We start from the raw sequence: 18,429 nt of genomic DNA, 5'->3' as shown, positions 1-18,429 counted from the left end.
CTCAATCTTGGAATTGGTGAGTTTAATAGCATTGACATCTAAAGTGATTACTGTTAAGGAAGGATTTATGCCATTTGTTTACTGTATGTCTTTATACCTTCCCCCTCAACCCCAATTCCTCCAACTCTGCCTTCCTTTTGTTTGATTTCTTTTTGATTCTGTCTACATTTCTTTTTCTGTATACGTTTTAGTCACTGCCTTGGTGGATACATGGAAATTGAAATTAACGTTCTAAATTTAAGACTATATAGTTTAAATCGATACCAGCTTAGTTTCAGTAATCTACAAAAACTCTGCTCCTACACAGGTATGTTCTTCCCCTTCATGTTGTTGTGTTCACAAGTTACATCTTTATATATGCATTGCATTCCTGTCAATCTAGATTTATGATTGTTTTGTGCATTTTTCTTTAAATCCTAGAGGAAGTAGAGTAGTTAGAAACCAAAAATAAATAACACTGGCTTTTATATTTACCTATGTAGTATCCTTACCAGAGTTCTTTATTTCTGTATGTAGTTTATAGGGTACTGTATCCTTTCATTTTAGCCTGTAAGACCCCTTTTAACATTTTTTCTAGGACAGATCTATTGACAAACTACCCCAGCTTTTTTTTTTTTTTTCATCTGTAAATGTTTTAATTTCTTTGCATTTTAGGTTAGTTTTGCTAGATGGAATTCTTGGTTCACATTTTAAAAATGTCAATACTTTGAGTATATCATCCCACTGCCTTTGGATTCATGGTTTCTGATAGATCAGCTCTTAACCCATTACCTTTGCATAGGATGAGTTGCTTCTCTCTTGCAGCTTTCAAGATTTTATCTTTGCTTTTGTTTTTGACTGATTATACTGTGTTCTGTGTGGGTCTTTTAGAGTTGATCTTTATTATAAGAGTGCATTCAGCTTCAATGTGTAGATTTATGGCTTTTATCAAATTTGACAAATTTGGGGCAATTATTTTTTCAAATACTCTCTTTGTCCTTTTTCTCTTCTGAGACTCCCAGAATACATGTGTAGGTCTGCTGATGGTCTCCCACCTTAGGCACTGTTTAGTTGATCTTTGTTCTTTTTTCTTTCTATTTCCTTCCTTTCTTTCTTTCTTTCTCTCTTTTTTTTTTAACTAATTCTGATTTTTATTTTTAGTGTGATACAGCTAATATTTTTTTAAATTTTATTTTATTATGTTAATCACCATACATTACATCATTAGGTTTTGATGTAGTGTTCCATGATTCATTGTTTGCATATAACCCAGTGCTCCATGCAGTACATGCCCTCTTTAATACCCATCACCAGGCTAACCCATCCTCCCCGCCTCTGGAACCCTCAGTTTTTTCTCAGAGTCCATAGTCTCTCATGGTTCGTCTTCCCCTCCAATTTCCCCCCCCCTTCATTTTTCCCTTCCTACTATCTTTTTTTTTTTTTTTTTAACATAAATGCATTATTTCTTTCAGAGGTACAGGTCTGTGATTCATCAGTCTTACACAATTCACAGCACTCACTATAGCATGTATCCTCTCCAGTGTCTATCACTCAGCCACCCCATCCCTCCAACCCCCCACCACTCCAGCAACCTTCAGTTGGTTTCCTGAGATTAAGAATTCCTCATATCAGTGAGATCATATGATACATGTCTTTGTCTGATTGACTTATTTCGCTTAGCATAATACCCTCTAATTCCATCCATGTCGTTGCAAATGGCAAGATTTTGTTCCTTTGATGGCTGCATAATATTCCATGGTATATATACACACCACATTTTCTTTATCCATTCATCTGTCGATGGGCATCTTGGCTCTTTCCACAGTTTGGCTATTGTGGACATTGCTGCTATAAACATCGGGGTGCACGTACCCCTTCGGATCCCTACATTTGTATCTTTGGGGTAAATACCCAGTTTTTTAATTGCTGGATCGTATGGTAGCTCTATTTTCAACTGTTTGAGGAACCTCCATACTGTTTTCCAGAGGGGTTGCACCAGCTTGCATTCCCACCAACAGTGTAAGAGGGTTCCCCTTTCTCCGCATCCCCGCCAACATCTGTCATTTCCTGACTTGTTAATTTTAGCCATTCTGACGGGTGTGAGGTGGTATCTCACTGAGGTTTTGACTTGTATTTCCCTGATGCTGAGTGATGTTGAACACTTTTTCATGTGTCTGTTGGCCATTTGGATGTCGTCTTTGCAGAAATGTCTGTTCATGTCTTCTGCCCTTTTCTTGATTGGATCATTTGTTCTTTGGGTGTTCAGTTTGATAAGTTCTTTATAGATTTTGGATACTAGCCCTTTATCTGATATGTCATTTGCAAATATCTTCTCCCATTCTGTTGGTTGTCTTTTGATTTTGTTGACTGTTTCCTTTGCTGTGCAAGAGCTTTTTATCTTGATGAAGTCCCAATAGTTCATTTTTGCTCTTGCTTCCCGTGCCTTTGGCGATGTTTCTAGGAAGAAGTTGCTGCCTGTGATCTCCTCTACAATTTTGATGGACTCCTGTCTTCTCTTCCTTCCTTCCTTCCTCCTTTCCTTTCCCTCCCTTTTCTTTCTTTCCTTTCTTTTTCCACCCCCGCCCCTTGCTCCCTTCCTCCCTTTTTGTTTTTTGGGAGAGAAGTGGGGGAGAAGGAGAGAGAGATTCCTAAGCAGGCTCCATGCTCAGTATGGAGCCCAACTGAGGGCTTGATCTCAGACCCCAAGATCATGACCTGAGTCAAAATTAAGAGTCAGAAGCTTAACTGACTGAGCCACCCAGGCACCCTTCTTCATTCCTGTTTCATTCAGTTCCTCAGACTCCGTAATTTCACTTGTCTCTATTCAATTTCACTGGTTCTTTCTTTTCACTTCTCAAATCTGTTGTTGACCTTTTCTAATGTTTTTTTTCCTTTTAACTGTTGTACTTTTGTCTAGAAACTTTCTGTTTAGTCGTATTTTACACCTTCTGTCTCTTTTATATTCTGTTTCTACATCTTTTACCTGGATTTTTTTACTACTTTGTCCATGATTTCCTTTAGCTTTTAGAGCACATTTAAGACAGCTTGTTTATCCTTAGTACATTGTTCCTGTGTATGGTTTGTAATTTATTTAAAAATTGGCATTTTGAACTGTATAATGTTTTAACTATGGAAATTAGATTCTCGTCTCTCACCTGGGTTTGTTGTTTATTGTTGAGGGCGGTAGTCCTCCATTTGTTGACTTTAGTGGGTAGAATTATTTCCTCCAGAAAGTTATGTCAAGTTCTAACCCTTAGTACCTGTGACTGTAAGCTTATTTTGAAATAGGGTCTTTCTAGATACAATGAAGTTGATGAAGAAAGATGAATTTAAAGCAGATTAGAGTCTAATCTACCATAGATTAGAGTGGGCTCTAATTCAGTGACTGGTGTTCTTATAAGAAGAGAGAAATTTTAACACAGATACAGCAGAAACAGGAAGACTGGAGAAGAATATTTGAAGACAGACACACAAGAGAAGAATGCCAGTGAGGTGATAGTGATAAGCATAATATATGTCTAGGCCAACTTAAACCAAGGATTCCTGGCAACAACCAGAATCTTTAGAAAATCATGGAACATATTCCTCTGAGCCTCCAGAAGGAACCAACAGGTTTCAAACCTCTGGCCTCTGTATCTGTGAGAGAATAAGTGCTTGTTTTAAGATGCAACATTTGTGATAATTTATTACAGCAGCCCTAGCAAATGAATACAGTGAATTTTCCAAACTATTTTTGAGAAGACTCTATTCTTTGTCATTTGTGATAACTGAAGTATCTGTCCCATTATTTCAGTGATTAGGCAGTGTACTGACATTTCCTTAAATTCCTGAAACCAAAACAGAGAAATACTCTCTAGTCCTTGTACTGTACTTTGAGCTGTGGCACTTCAGTGCTGTGCCAGGCTTCCTACATCTCTGCCTCGACATTCACCTCCTGCTTGCATTATGCTCCCAGATCCATAAAAGGTGCATGCCCAGGTCTTGTCAGGTCTTTTCTGAGTGTATATTGGGTTCTCAGCATGTGTGTTGCACTCTGGCTTCCATGTTTATATGTGGCTTTTCTGAGCCTTTTTCCTCCGAGAACTTTCAGTCTCCTCATTCCTGGGCATTGGGATCTGGCTGGTATTTTGCCCATCCACTGTCCCTTGCTCCAGAAAGATATCATTAGTCCATGTCTTTGAATTTTTGGACAGATGTTATCTGTGCCTGCATGACAGGAGAACAAAATAGAGGTCACCCTCTACACTGGTGTTTTAGGGAATTGTCAAGGAGATGAAAACACTTGACCACATTATTTTAAGAACAAGACTGCTGTCTTCATTTGGGCTGCAATAATAACATACCACAGACTGGTATTATAAAAAACTGAAATTTATTTCTCACAGTTCTGAAAGTTGGAGGTCCAACATCAGGGTGCCAGCACTGCTAGGTTCTGCTAAAAGCCCTCTTCCATATTTCTGACTGCCAGGTTCTTACAGTGTCCTCACGAGATGGAAGGGGCTAGGGCTCTCTGTAGGGTCTTTTTTATAAGACCTCTAATCCTGTAGCCCTCATGACCTAATCACCTCCCAAAGGCTCCAGATACCATCACAATGGGTATCATCATTTCAACAAATGAATTTTGAGGGAGACCTACACATTCAGACCTTAGCATCTGTATTAGTCCCCTGGCTCCAGCAGGCTACACCAGGATGTGGCTCACTTACCATAGTCACTGCTGTGCTCAGAAGTGGAGGATGGTAGAAAGTTAAATAAAAATGCCAAAGTGCTTTCTTTCTGAAATGTAGTGGTATTCATTAAGCACTTCCTTGGTTGCTGTAAGTTTTTGATCGATTAAATTCGAGGCTTGCAGAGAAGTTGACTCTGGCAGTTTTTGCTAGCTTAATGGTTGTTTCAGTGGAGAGAGTAATTCTTGGAGCACTTTACTCTGCAATTTTCCATGATAATACTCCTCCATTACCTTTTTTTTTTTTTTTTTAAGACTTTAATTTTTAGGGGTGCCTGGGTGGCTCAGTCATTAAGCGTCTGCCTTTGGCTCAGGTCATGATCCCAGGGTCCTGGGATTGAGCCCCACATCGGGCTCCCTGCTCAGCAGGAAGCCTGCTTCTCCCTTTCCCACTCCCTTTGCTTGTGTTTCCTCTCTTGCTGTGTCTCTGTCAAATAAATAAATAAAATCTTAAAAAAAAAAAAGACTTTATTTTTAGAGCAGTTTTAGGCTTACAACAAAATTGGGAGGAATGTACAGAATTTACCTCTATACCCCCTGCACATGTGTAGCCTCCTCTGTTTTCAACATCAAGCATGGAATGGTACATTTTTTACCAACAATGAACCTGCACTCATTGACACATCATACTCACCCAAAGTTCATAGTTTATATTGCCATTCACTCTTGGTGGTGTGTTTTCCTATGGGTTTGGACAAACATATAATGACATGTCCATTATTATGGTACCATAGAGTATTTTCACTGCTTTAAAAATCCTCTATTCTGCCAGTTCATCATGCTCACCCCCAACCTCTGATCTTTTTACTGTGTCCATAGTGGTTGCCTTTTTCAAGAATGTTGCACATGCAGTTAGAATCCTAAACTATGTATCTTTGAGTGACTTCTTTCACTTAGTAATAAGCATTTAAACTTTGTCTTTTCATGGTTCTGTAGTGTGTTTGTTTTTTAGTGCTTAATGACATGCCATTATTTGGCTGTAACAGTTTATCCATTCACCTACTGAAGGCCAACTTGGTTGTTGCTAAGTTTTGGCAAGTATGAACAAAGCTGCTATAAACATTGTGTGCAGGTTTTTGTATGGACATAAGTTTTCAGCTGCTTTGAGTAAATACCAAGGAGCATGACTGCTAGATCATATGATAAGAGTATGTTTAATTGTGTAAGAAACTGCAAATCTCTTTTCCAAAGAGACTGTACCATTTTGCATTCCCACCGGTGTTGGAGAGTTCCTATTACTCCACATCCTTGCCTTTATTTGGCCTTGTCAGTATTTTAGATTTTGACCACATCTGATAGATGTGTAGTGGAATCTTTGTTGTTTTAATTTGCATTTCTTTTTTTTTTTTTAATTTAAGATTTTATTTGAGAAAGAGAGTGAGAGAGAGCACGAGAGCAGGGTGGGGGTAGAGGAAGAAGCAGACTCCCCGCTGAGCAGGGAGCCTAATGCGGGGCTCTATCCTGGGACTCCAGGATCATGACCTGAGCTGAAGGTGGACGCTTAACTGACTGAGCCACCCAGGAGCCCCTAATTTACATTTCTTCAGTGACCAATGATGTAGAGCATTTTTTCGTCTACTTACTTGCCATCTATAGGTCTTCTTTGATGCAGTGTCTATTAAGGTTTTGGCCCATTTTTTTTAAAACTGTTTCCTTCTCGTTGAATTTTAAGAGTTCTTGGTATATTTTGGGTAACACTCTTTTATCAGATGTGTCTTTTGTAATATTTTTTCATAGACTGTGACTTGTCTTTTCATTCTCTTAACATCTACCATAATCTTTGCTGTTTTCTATTTGTTGCTCTTGTTTTTTGAACATCTACCATAATCTTCGCTGTTTTCTATTTGTTGCTCTTGTTCTTTGTTCCTGTTTTTGTCTTTCTTGCCTTTCTGCCTTTTTTGGGGTTTTTTTCCCCCCTGCCTTTTGTGGTTTGAGTATCTTTTTTTTTTTTTTTTTTTTAAGTTGGAGTCCACACCCAGCATGGAGTCCAGCATGGGGCTTGAACTCACAACCCTGAGATCAAGACCTGAGCTGTTACAAGAGTCACACGCTTAACTGACTGAGCCACCCTGGCACCCCAGTTTAACTGGTGTCTCATATAGTTTTGTTTTCTCTCCTTTGTTACCATATCAGTTATAGCTTTTTTTTCTTTTCAAGTCTTCTTTCAAATAACAGTGTAGTATTTCATGAGTAGTGGGAGTACTTGATGATTAAAAAAAAAAAATCCTTGGTCCTTTTTCTAGTCCCTTGTGTCTTGCTGCTATTCATTTCACTTATATATGAACATACATAAGCATAAAATATACATAAGATATGTATGTAAGCATATATAACCAAACATGTTACTATTATTTTGAACATACTAATTTGTTTGATTAATAAAATAAGTAAAATAAAAGTGTTCAGTTTACCTTTACATTTTTTCCTTCATTGCTCTTCCTTTATGTAGTTCTGAATTTCTACCTTACAGTATTTCTTTTCCTCTAAATAACTTCTTTTAATATTTCTCAAAAGATAGGTCTAGTTACAATAATTTTCCCCAGTATTTTGTTTGTCTTAGAAAGTATTTTGTTTTAACTTGTGAAGGAGAATTTCATAGGGTACAGAATTCTAGGTTGATTTTTTTTCTTTTCTCTTTAAAATTTTCACTACACTCTTTTCTTTCTTCCATGGCTTCTGAGAAGGCAGATGTAATCCTTATCCCTGCTCCTCTCTATGCAAGGTGGTTTTTTTCCTTTGGTTTCTTTCAAGATTTTTTCTTTATATTTCTTTATAGTTTTTATTATAAAAATATGCCTAGGTATAGTTTTTTGATTGTTTGCATTTATTCTGCTTATGTGCTCTGACCTTTCTGGATCCATGGCTTAGTGTCTGACATTAATTTGGGGAAATTGTCAGTCATGCTTGTTTAAAATCTTCTGTGCTTTTCTTTTTACTCTGGTATTCCTGTTACGCATGTGGTACTTTTTGTAGTTGTACCACAGTACTTGATTATTCTGTTCTGTTATTTTAGTCTTTGTTCTCTGCTTTATGTATTTTTATGACTCTACTAGTATATTCTCCAGCTCAGGGAGTAATTTCCTCAACTGTGTCTGTATCCTAATAAGCCCATTAAAGGCATTCTTGTTACAGTGTTTCTGATCTTCAGTATTTATTTTTGGTTCTTTCTTAGGATTTCCATCTCTCTGCTCACATTGTTCATCTGTTCTTGCATGTTTTTTACTTAGTCCATTATACCTCTTAGCATATTTATTGTTATTTTTAAATAATTTTGTCACTTCAAGTTGTTCTGTTTGCCTTTTGGTGTGCCATGCTATTTTTTTGATAGCCAGATGTGATGTACTGGATGAAAAGAAATACTGTAAATAAGCCTGTAGTGATTTGGTTTTTAGTTGTGCAGGAAAGGGAAGAGTTCTCTAGTGCTGTGAATAGCTCTCAGTCTTTTAATGATCCCATGCTTCTGGTCTGTGGACTTAAGGAGTTTCTCAGTATTCCCCCTCTCCCTGCCTTAGGGGTACAGAATAGCTAGAGTTGGGGATATTGGGTGTTTCCCTTCTTCCATATGGGATAGTAGACCTGACTGAAGTTGGGTATTTCCCTTCTCTAGGTATTTTGGCTCTGATAATACTTAATTAGGTTAGGCTCTACTTAACTAGTTCCTCCAAGGAGCATGCTTTTTTAAGAACATAGTGTATATTTTTAAATGGTTCCTTTATTTTTAAATGGTTCCTTTCCTTGCCTGAAGCTTGAGGGTTTTTTTTTCCTCCAATATTTATTGTGGGAACCTGGTCCAGTTCCTGGAGGTATATGTCAAAATATTACGGGGTCTCCCCTATGACTGGGTCCCCTAGAGTTGTCCACTTTGAATCTCCAGCAGTTCAGGAGAATGAAACAGTTCAGGTTTTCCAACCTTGGCACTGGTGGACACGGTAGTTTTCTTTCGTGAGCCTCTGCTCTAGGAATCTATGACTCTCTTCATAGCTTTTTTTAATTTAGAGATCAACATGTGAATAGGGTTGTTTGTGAGTTAATCTATGCCAGTTCAGATCGAATAGTTGTATATTTTCTTTGACGTGAATGGAATGGAATAGGAAGAAATGCAAATTGAAATTGTCATTAATTTTTACTTTATTTTCAGTTTGAAAAATACTGTAAAATGTAAAATTGGATTGATAGCTAATTTTTGTGCTATCTTTTTTTCATGTAGATTTGAAACCAAAATTGATTCATTTCATGTTACTGGCTTACCAGATAATTCAACAAAACCCCGCCTCCTTTCTTCATTGGATGATGCTACATCACTCTTCCAAATTATATTTGAGATAAATCCATTAGATGAAACTGTTGCTCAAAGATGTATCATAGAAGCTGAACCTTTAGAAATGATATATGATGCAGTAAGCATTTTTTTAATCACTAAGTTTTAATATATTTCAATTTGCTTTGAGTTTGTGCCTAATGTTAATGGTACTTATTTTAACAGAGAACAGTGAATAGTATAGTGGAATTCTTCAGACCTCCAAAAGAGGTAAATCTAGCACAGCTCACTTCAGCGACTTTGACAAAACTTGAAGAATTTCGTGACAAGACAGCAACAGGTAAATGCTAGTATTAATGTTGGTATATTAAGAATTGTATCCTAAACTAAACTTTTAGTCATGTTAAACTGATATTAGTAAGGTATACTTTAAATTTATGCTTCTAGACTAGATATAGTTTAGTTGAAACTAATTGGTAGTTTCATTTAAAATTCAGGTATAACAATAATCATTTCTTACATCCAGAAAGGAAAACCTATTATCACATTCAAATTAATTGCATATTTTGTTAGGATTTTTGGAATTCTGTTCATGGGAGAATGAACCTGTCATTTATCTTTCACATAATGAACTTCAGATTTTAATATATTGGCCTCAGAAAATAAAAATGCCATCCTTTTTTATTCTTTTGCAGAATTTTTATAAGATTGGGTGTTATTTTTTCTTTCAGTATTTTACCTAATTGAACAGCAAAACCATATGGACTTGGAGATTTCTTTGTGGAAGATTTTAAATTAAAGATTCCATTTTTAAAAATATTTTAAATATATATTAATATCATGTATTAAATATATATTTATATAAGATCACATAAAGGTGATCTGTAGGATTTTATTTTATTTTTTTAAGATTTTATTTGACAGAGAGACAGCAAGAGAGGGAACACAAGCAGGGGGAGTGGGAGAGGGAGAAGCAGGCTTCCCACCGAGCAGGGAGCCCGATGTGGGGCTCGATCCCAGGACCCTGGGATCATGACCTGAGCTGAAGGCAGATGCTTAATGACTGAGCCAACCAGGCACCCCAGATCTGTAGGATTTTAATGCCTTCCAATTTCTTGATACTTGCTTTCTGGCTCAGTATATGGTAATTTAAAAAAATGTTTTACGTATGTTTTCCTGTACATATTTTTAGGTCATATTTATTACATACTTCAAATCTTCTGTATCCTTATTGGATTTTTTCTTCTGTCACCATATTCCGGTAGTTCTTCAGAGAAATAAATGAAAAATAATGTCACTGTGAATGTGCATTTGTCTATTTCTTTTAGATCTGTTATTTTTTAAATAAATTTGCTGTCAGTAGGTACATGCATAATAAAAATTTTTTCTCCAATAAACCAGATCTTTTCTTTTTATGAAGTTGACTGTATTTTTAGTAATGTTTTAATTTTTTTCCCAATATTTTTATTCATTTATTTTTTCTGGTAATAGTATGGATATTATAGTTTTTTTGATTCGAATTTGCTTTTTTTTTTTTATTCTTTTACCCTTTACTTTTAGATGTGTCATAACAACATGTAGTGGGATATTTTTCAGTCTATATTTGCACACTTTTTTTCTTTTTTTAGATAAATTGTAGCCTTACTTTGTTTCCCTCCACCCCCTCGCTATACCATTTGAAACTTAAATGTTCTTTTTTTACTCTAGTAATCACAACACATGTTTTTCTCAAGATAGAAATTTAGTAAAAATTTTTACCCTCAGTCAGTACAAGGACTTGAGAGTAGTTGAACTCCCATTTACCATCCTCATCATTTATGTGCTATTGTTATTTCTTTCTTTTGCCTTTTTTTTTTATTCAAGTATAGTTGGTTTACAATGTTAGTGGTAGGTAAACAACATGATTAGCCAATTCTACATATTACACTGTTTTTTTGTTTGTTTTTAGAGGGAGAGAGAACTTGTGCATGTGCTGCTGCTGGGTGGGGGAGGGGCAAAGGGAGAGGAAGAGAGGGAATTTTTTTTTCGCAAGATTCTTTTTCTAAAACTTTTTAAAAAAAGATTTTATTTATTTATTTATTTGACAGAGACACAGTGAGAGAGGGAACACAAGCAGGGGGAGTGGGAGAGGGAGAAGCAGGCTTTCCGCCAAGCAGGGAGCCCAATGCGGGGCTCGATCCCAGGACCCTGGGATCATGACCTGAGCCAAAGGCAGATGCTTAACTGACTGAGCCACCAGGCACCCCAAGATTGTCTTTTCTGTCCTGTAGTTTCAGTGTAATATATCCAGCTGTGGACCATTCTGAGGATGGGTAGGTTGAATGAATCTTAGAAAATTCATCTCGATTTTTACCCATAAACTCTTCATACACTTCTCTTAAATCTTTTCTTCTGGAACTCTGGATTAATGTATTTTAGCCTTCCTTACTCTACCTTTTATTCTTCTATATCCTGTTTTCTTTCCTTTTTTTTTTCTTCCTCTGTTACATGCTAGGTAATTTCTTTTATCTTCTGAATTACTGAGATCCTCTTAAACTGTGTCTAATATGCTATTAAATCTTTCAGTTAAAATTTAGTGATTATATTTTTCATTTTCAGAATTGTTTTGTTATAAATTAAAATCTCCTTTGTTCTTTATAGTTCTTTAAACTTGTCTTTATTTCTTCAGACAGTGTAAGTGTAGTTATTTTATATTCTTTCTCACCGGATAATTCTCTATTCAGATAGTTCCATTAGACTTCTTTGTTTTTCTTCCTCCTTTATTTTGTTCTGGCTGATTCTTATTCATGGTAACCTTTGTTTTTATATACTTAGGGATTTTTGATTGTGTGCTATTCATTTTTCTTGGAAAATTATTTGGGAAAATTCTCTGGAGTCTAGGTTAAGTGGACTTTCATTCCAGTAAGAATTTTATTTTCTTCTCCCAGTTGTATTGGGTATGTTGGTGGACAGTACTTGAGATATTTTGGAATGCCAAGGAGATGTTGCGCTGTGTACTCACATGAGGACTCTATTGTGGTTACAATCAGAGGGGTACTACCCCCTTTTCCCAGTTTTTCTCAGAGCCTTTCTTTCCATTCCTTGTGAGTAGATTTTAGAGAGAGGAATGTTTAACTTGTGCATTACTCTTGTCTTGAGTGTGTGTCTTTTGAGATTCTAGATTTGTGAGAAGAGCCCTTGCTGGACTCCTCACCTTTGGCTTCTGTTCCCTGTGCTCTGTGAGGCTATGAAAAGGAATTAAGTTTGCCAGGTGCAAAAAATGATCTCAGGATAACATTTTTCTGGGCCTTATTTAAATCTGTTAGCTTACTCCTCCAGTTTGATGTTTGAGTTAATAAATCCTTAGTCTCTTGCCTCCTTATTGTTTCTTAGTAAGTTTTTTGTTGCTTTTTTATTTTATATCCAACATTTTTGGTTGCTTTTAGTGGAAGAATAGGTCTTGCTACTTACTCATATTACCAGGATTTGGAAATTTAGTTAAATATTTTAGTTTAAGTACAAGACTTTATCTTTGTTAAAATTCATCTTGTTAGATTGACTCACTTTTCATTTTTTTGTGTTTGAGTCTTTGAAGCCTTGGATAAAGGGTATCATTTTCTGGTTAAAACCATTTAATATCAGTTGACTTCTCAGGGGTCCTTATAACCTTCTTCGTTTCATGGACAGCTTTGACAGTTGGAAGCCCTGGAATCTCTTATCAAAATTAGGATTTTAAGTACATAGACTGCATAGAATTACAAAGAATAAATTCAATAGAACATAGTTTCAAAATATTTTTTAAGAATCTCAAATTTGTGTTAGTAGTAATGTATCTGCTTTTCTTTCTTTATGGATTAAAATAACAGGAATTAATGGTAGGTCAAAAAACTACCGTAAATTTGAAGGTATGAATGAAACCTCAAGATACGTTCAGTTATGTTAAGGAATATAAATGATATACAAGTAACAAAGTTTGTTGCCTACATTTATAATAGCAGGAAATACTGTCAGCCGTAGTTAATGAAAATAAAAATGTAACTTTTTTCCCATCCAGGTTCATGAAGTCTCTGAATTGCATTTGTGGCTGCATGATTAATTGTGCCTGATACAGTTCATATTTTCAAATTTTCTCTCAAGAAGTAAAGGCAGGGGCACCTGGGTCTCTCAGTTAAGCATCTGACTTTTGGTTTCGACTCAGGTCATGATCTCAGGGTCATGAGATCCAGCCCTGTGCCAGGGTCTGCACTGGGCATGGAGTCTGCTTGAGATTTTATCTTTCTTTCTCTCTTTGCCCCTTTTCCCCTGCTTGCATGCTTGCTCTCTGTCAATTAAAAAAAAAATTATTAAAAAAAGTAAAGGCAGACCTTAAGTACATTGCTCAATTATTGGTATATTGCATCTGTAATAATTCCTCAATTTATTAGTTATCTGTTTAGTAAAGAGGAAGAAACTTAGTTAACATAGAATGCCTGTTTTATGAAATTTACCATCTTCTAATGATCAATGCTTTTCTTTCTACTTATACCTTAATTTATGTGTTTAAAATTTTCTCACAATCCTGGGATGCCTGGGTGGCTCAGTCGTTTAAGCATCTGCCTTCGGCTCAGGTCATGATCTCAGGGTCCTGGGATTGAGTCCCGCCTCAGGCTCTCTTCCCAATGGGGAACCTGCTTCTCCCTCTCCTTCTCCCTCTGCCTGCCGCTCCCCCTACTTGTTCTCTCTCTCTCAAGTAAATAAAATCTTCAAGAAAATTATTTTTTCTCTCACAATCCACATTCACTTGACCAGTTAATAAAAAATACTAACTTATCTCTTTCTTTCTAAAGAAATCTGGGCATTTGTCCATTTCAGCCTTCTAAGACCTCTGTAGTTGTCAGTGATTTCTAGGGAAGTGTTAACGTTGATCAAGTAATATCACCAGGTGAGGTATCTGGGATGTGGTATGACTGTATCAAGTGTTCCCTTAAGTAAAAGTCTCACAAGTTAGAGTTTTAAGTTCTCTTACCATGTCCTAGTTTTCCAGGTTGAATGTAATCTTTCAGAGTAGATGGATTAAAAAAACAGAAACAGAACTATTCTGTTTTTCAATCATTTCTTATGTTATTCAAAGAAAGCTGGTTTGTTTTTGATTCCATAATAATGCTTATTTCTGCTCTGACTGTAACTAAAGCCTCCCTTTAAAGCAGTGTTCTTGTCCCCCCACCTAAAAATATACCGGGCATTTAATCTTACTGACATTTCTGTAATTTCATAAATCTTTATATTTGTTTCTGGTTATGTCTTCCTATTGTCAGTGTCTCCTTAAAACTTGAGATTATTGCAGATACTGCTTTTTAGCTACTTTTGATTTTTTAATTCTTGGCTGAAATTCTCACTGGAGAGATTTCCAATTTTAATGTCAGTGTTAGTTTTAGAACTCCATTTTTGTTAAGTCTGGATTACATCTCTAGTTGAACTCAGAATTTGTTCAATTCTGGCCGTCACAAAATCTAACATGAAATTGTCATTTTTCTCCTGCCATTCCATTGTGTTTACTTTATATTTGTTGGTAAAAATGAGATGTGCTAATATGATTCTCCTGTTTCTTCTCTCCCGTAAGAGAAAATTTTTTAGTCAAGTTAATAAAAACACCACTTCATGTTTTGAGGAGACCTTCAAGTAATGTCTAACTAGTTTAAGGATCATACTGTTGGGCTGCATTACCTCTCAGTTTTATAATTGCATTTTGAATATATTATTCATTTCTCCTTTTTCATAGGCAGGTGTGCATTATGTTCTTCATATACATATATGTGTCTTCTTGGGTTTTTATTCATTTTCCCTATTATTTTCTTCATCTGAATATGTTCTGCATTGGATTGCAGATAATTGTCTTAATTCTAGAAACTGTAGGGTTTGCATTTATCCCTCTGTTAAAATGTCAGTTTCGATTTATAGTCCAAATTCTGTGTATTGATACGTTACATACTCAGTAGGATTCATAAGATTAGGCCTCTCCTGATTGATTATTCCTAATTTACAGAGACCATTACTTGTTATTGTTAAATATAAATGCATTGTATTGGAAACCCACCCTGTTCCTTCAGGTTTGTAGACTTTTTTTCCTCTGAGATTTGTTTTCCTAAGTTTTTATTTTTTTACTTAAAAAAGAATTACCAGAGGAGCCTGGGTGGCTCAGTTGGTTAAGAATTGGACTCGATTCCTGCTCAGGTCATGATCTCAGGGTCCTCCATCTTGTGCTGTCTCTGTCTCTCTGTCTCTGTCGATGTCTCTATGTCTCTTTCAATTTTTAAAAAAAAAAAAAAAAGGAATTACCAAAATAGAAAATATCCACTATATAAACTTCAGATGTTAAATATTTTTTTTCCATTTTTAATTTAAATTCAATTAATTAACATATAATGTATTATTGGTTTCAGAGGTAGAGGTCAGTGATTCATCAGGCTTAATACACAGTGCTCATTATATCACGTGCCCTCCTTAATGTCTGTCACCCATCCCCCCACCTCCTCCCCTCCAAGAACCTTCAGTTTGTTTCTTATGATTAAGTCTCTTATGATTTGTCTCCCTCTCTGGTTTCATCTTGTTTTATTTTTTACTCTCTTCCCCTATGATCCTCTGTTTTGTTTCTTTCCACTTATCACCTTTACCGGGCTGGGAAGGCAGCAGGGGTTTGCCTCTGGCAACCGCGCTGCGATGTGATTCGAGATCCTGCCCGGGATTAGCGTCATGGCCGTGTGCTTGGTGATCCCCGGCATAGCCATGGCGCATATCCACAGGTTCAGTAACGGGGGCAAGGAAAAAAGGGTTGCCTATTATTCATATCAGTGGAGTTTGATGCAAAGAGTTAGGCGGTTCTCTGGAGTTAATCATTACTATGTGTCAAAGGGTTCTCCAGTTGGAGAATATTGATTAAGGAAGTATTTTCCTGATTGATGAAATATAACTCAGTCATACTCATCTACCCCTTTGAGAAGGTTATGCAGTGTATTAATGTAGTGCATAATAAAAACAACAAAAAAGTAAAAAAAATTCCACTTATCAGTGAGATCATATGATAATTGTCTTTCTCTGATTGACTTATTTTGTTTAGCATAACACCCTCTAGTTCCATCCATGTCATTACAAATGTTAACATTTCATTTTTTTTTGATGGCTGAGTAGTGTTCCATTGTACATATAAACCACATCTTCTTTATCCATTCACCTATTGATGAACATCTGGGTTCTTTCCATAGTTTGGCTATTGTGGACATTGCTGCTATAAACATTAGGGTGCAGATGCCCCTTTGGATCACTACATTTGTATCTTTGGGGTAAATACCCACTGCAGTTGTGGGTCGTAGGCTCACTCTATTTTCCACTTTCTGAGGAACCTCTGTAATGTTTTCCAGAGTGGCTGCACCAGCTTGCATTTCCACCAACGCTGTAGGAGGATTCCCCTTTATCTTAATCCTTGCCAACATCTGTCATTTCCTGACTTGTTAATTTTAGCCATTCTGACTGGTGTAAGGTGGTATCTCATTGTGGTCTTGATTTGTATTTCCCTGATGCCAAGCAATGTTGAGCATTTTTTCATGTGTCTTTTGGCCATTTTTATGTCTTCTTTGGAGAGATGTCTGTTCATGTCTTCTGCCCATTTCTTGATTGGATTATTTGTTCTTTGGGTGTTGAGTTTGATAAGTTCTTTATAGATTTTGGATACTAGCCCTTTATCTGATATGTCGTTTGCAAATATCTTCTCCCATTCTCTTGGTTGTCTTTTGGTTTTATCGACTGTTTCCTTTGCTGTGCAAAAGCTTTTTATCTTGATGAAGTACCAGTAGTTCAGTTTTGTCTTTGTTTCCCTTGCTTTGGAGACATGTCTAGCAAGAAGTTGCTGTGGCTGAGGTCACAGGTTGCTGCCTTTGTTCTCCTCTAGTATTTTGATGGATTACTATCTCATGTTTAGGTCTTTTATCCATTTTGAGTCTGTTTTTGTGTATGGTGTAAGGGAATGGTCCAGTTTCATTATTCTGCATATTGCTGTCCAGTTTTCCCAACACCATTTGTTGAAGAGACTGTCTTTTTGCCATTGGATATTCTTTCCTGTTTTGTTAAAGATTAGTTGACCATAGAATTGAGGGCCCATTTCTGGGTTCTCTGTCCTGTTCCCTTGATCTACGTGTCTGTTTTTGTGCCAGTACCATACCGTCTTGATGACAGCTTTATAATAGAGCTTGAGGTCTGGAATTGTAGAAGCCACCAGTTTTGGTTTTCTTTTTCAACATTCCTCTGGCTATTCAGGGTCTTTGCTGGTTCCATTCAAGTTTTAGAATTATTTGTTTCAGCTCTGTGAAAAAAGATGATGGTATTTTAATAGGGATTGCATTGTATGTATAGATTGCTCTAAGTAGCATAGACTTCTAACAATATTTGTTCTTCCAATCCATGAGCATGGAATGTTTTTCCATTTTGTTGGGTCTTCCCTAATTTCTTTCATGAGTGTTCTATAGTTTTCTGAGGACAGATCCTTTGCCTCTTTGGTTAGGTTTCTTCCTAGGTATCTTATGATTTTGGATGCAATTGTAAATGGGATTGACTCCTTAATTTCTTTTTCTTCTGTCTCATTGTGTGTAGAAATGCAGCTAATTTTTGTGCATTAATTTTATATCCTGCCACTTTGCTGAATTCCTCTATGAGTTCCAGCAATTTTGGGTTTTCCACATAAGTATCATGTCATCTGCAAACAGTGAGAATTTGACTTCTTTGCAGATTTGGATGCCTTTTATTTCTTTTTGTTGTCTGACTGCTGAGGCTAGGAATTCTAGTACTACATTGAACAGCAGTGGTAATAGTGGACATCCCTGCTGTGTTCTTGACCTTATGGGAAAAGCTCCCAGTTTTTCCCCATTGAGAATATTCACTGTGGGCTTTTCATATATGGCTTTTATGATACTGAGGTATGTTCTCGCTATCCCTACACTATGAAGAGTTTTAATCAAGAAAGGATGCTGTACTTTGTTAAATGCTTTTTATGCATCTATTGAAAGGATCATATGATTCTTGTCTTTTATTAATGTAGTGTATCCCATTGAACCATCCTTGCAGCCCAGGAGTAAATTCCATTTGGTCTTGGTGAATAATCCTTTTAATGTACTATTGGATCCTCTTGGCTAGTATTTTGGTGAGAATTTTGGCATCCATGTTCATCAGGGATATTGGTCTGTAATTCTCCTTTTCAGTGGCATCTTTATCTGCTTTTGGGATTAAGGTAATGCTGGCCTCATAGAACAAGTTTAGAAGTTTTCCTTCTATTTCTTTTTTTGTTTTATTTTGTTTTTAATTTTATTATGTTATGTTAGTCACCATACAGTACATCATTAGTTTTTGATGTAGTGAGCCACGATTCATTGTTTTCGTATAACACCCAGTACTCCATGCAGTACGTGCTCTCTTTAATACCCATCACCGGGCTAACCCAGCCCACACCCCCCCCCAACCCTCA

At 36.4% G+C, this 18,429-nt stretch overlaps 1 protein-coding gene and 1 pseudogene across 6 annotated transcripts in view; both read left to right on the top strand.

Moving 5' to 3' along the window:
- The window catches only part of VPS13A (vacuolar protein sorting 13 homolog A), a 267,302-nt gene that overhangs the window by 61,090 nt on the left and 187,783 nt on the right, over positions 1-18,429 (top strand). For all 6 annotated transcript variants that reach the window (XR_012374024.1, XR_012374025.1, XM_025891365.2 and 3 more), the window contains exons 18-19: positions 8,913-9,102; positions 9,189-9,303. Coding sequence is in view for 4 of the 6 variants with exons in the window: in XM_025891365.2 (XP_025747150.1) it covers positions 8,913-9,102; positions 9,189-9,303 (305 nt within the window). In the remaining 2 variants the exon portion in view is untranslated. The remainder of the gene's footprint in view (positions 1-8,912; positions 9,103-9,188; positions 9,304-18,429) is intronic.
- Positions 15,614-15,854, top strand: LOC112838543 (NADH dehydrogenase [ubiquinone] 1 alpha subcomplex subunit 1 pseudogene; annotated as a pseudogene).

This window comes from Callorhinus ursinus, unplaced genomic scaffold (genome assembly GCF_003265705.2).
Source record: "Callorhinus ursinus isolate GAN/ISIS: 27379988/994484 unplaced genomic scaffold, GSC_fseal_2.0 scaffold28, whole genome shotgun sequence".
Classification (NCBI taxonomy): Eukaryota; Metazoa; Chordata; class Mammalia; order Carnivora; family Otariidae; genus Callorhinus; species Callorhinus ursinus.
This window is presented reverse-complemented; position numbering and strand designations above follow the sequence as displayed.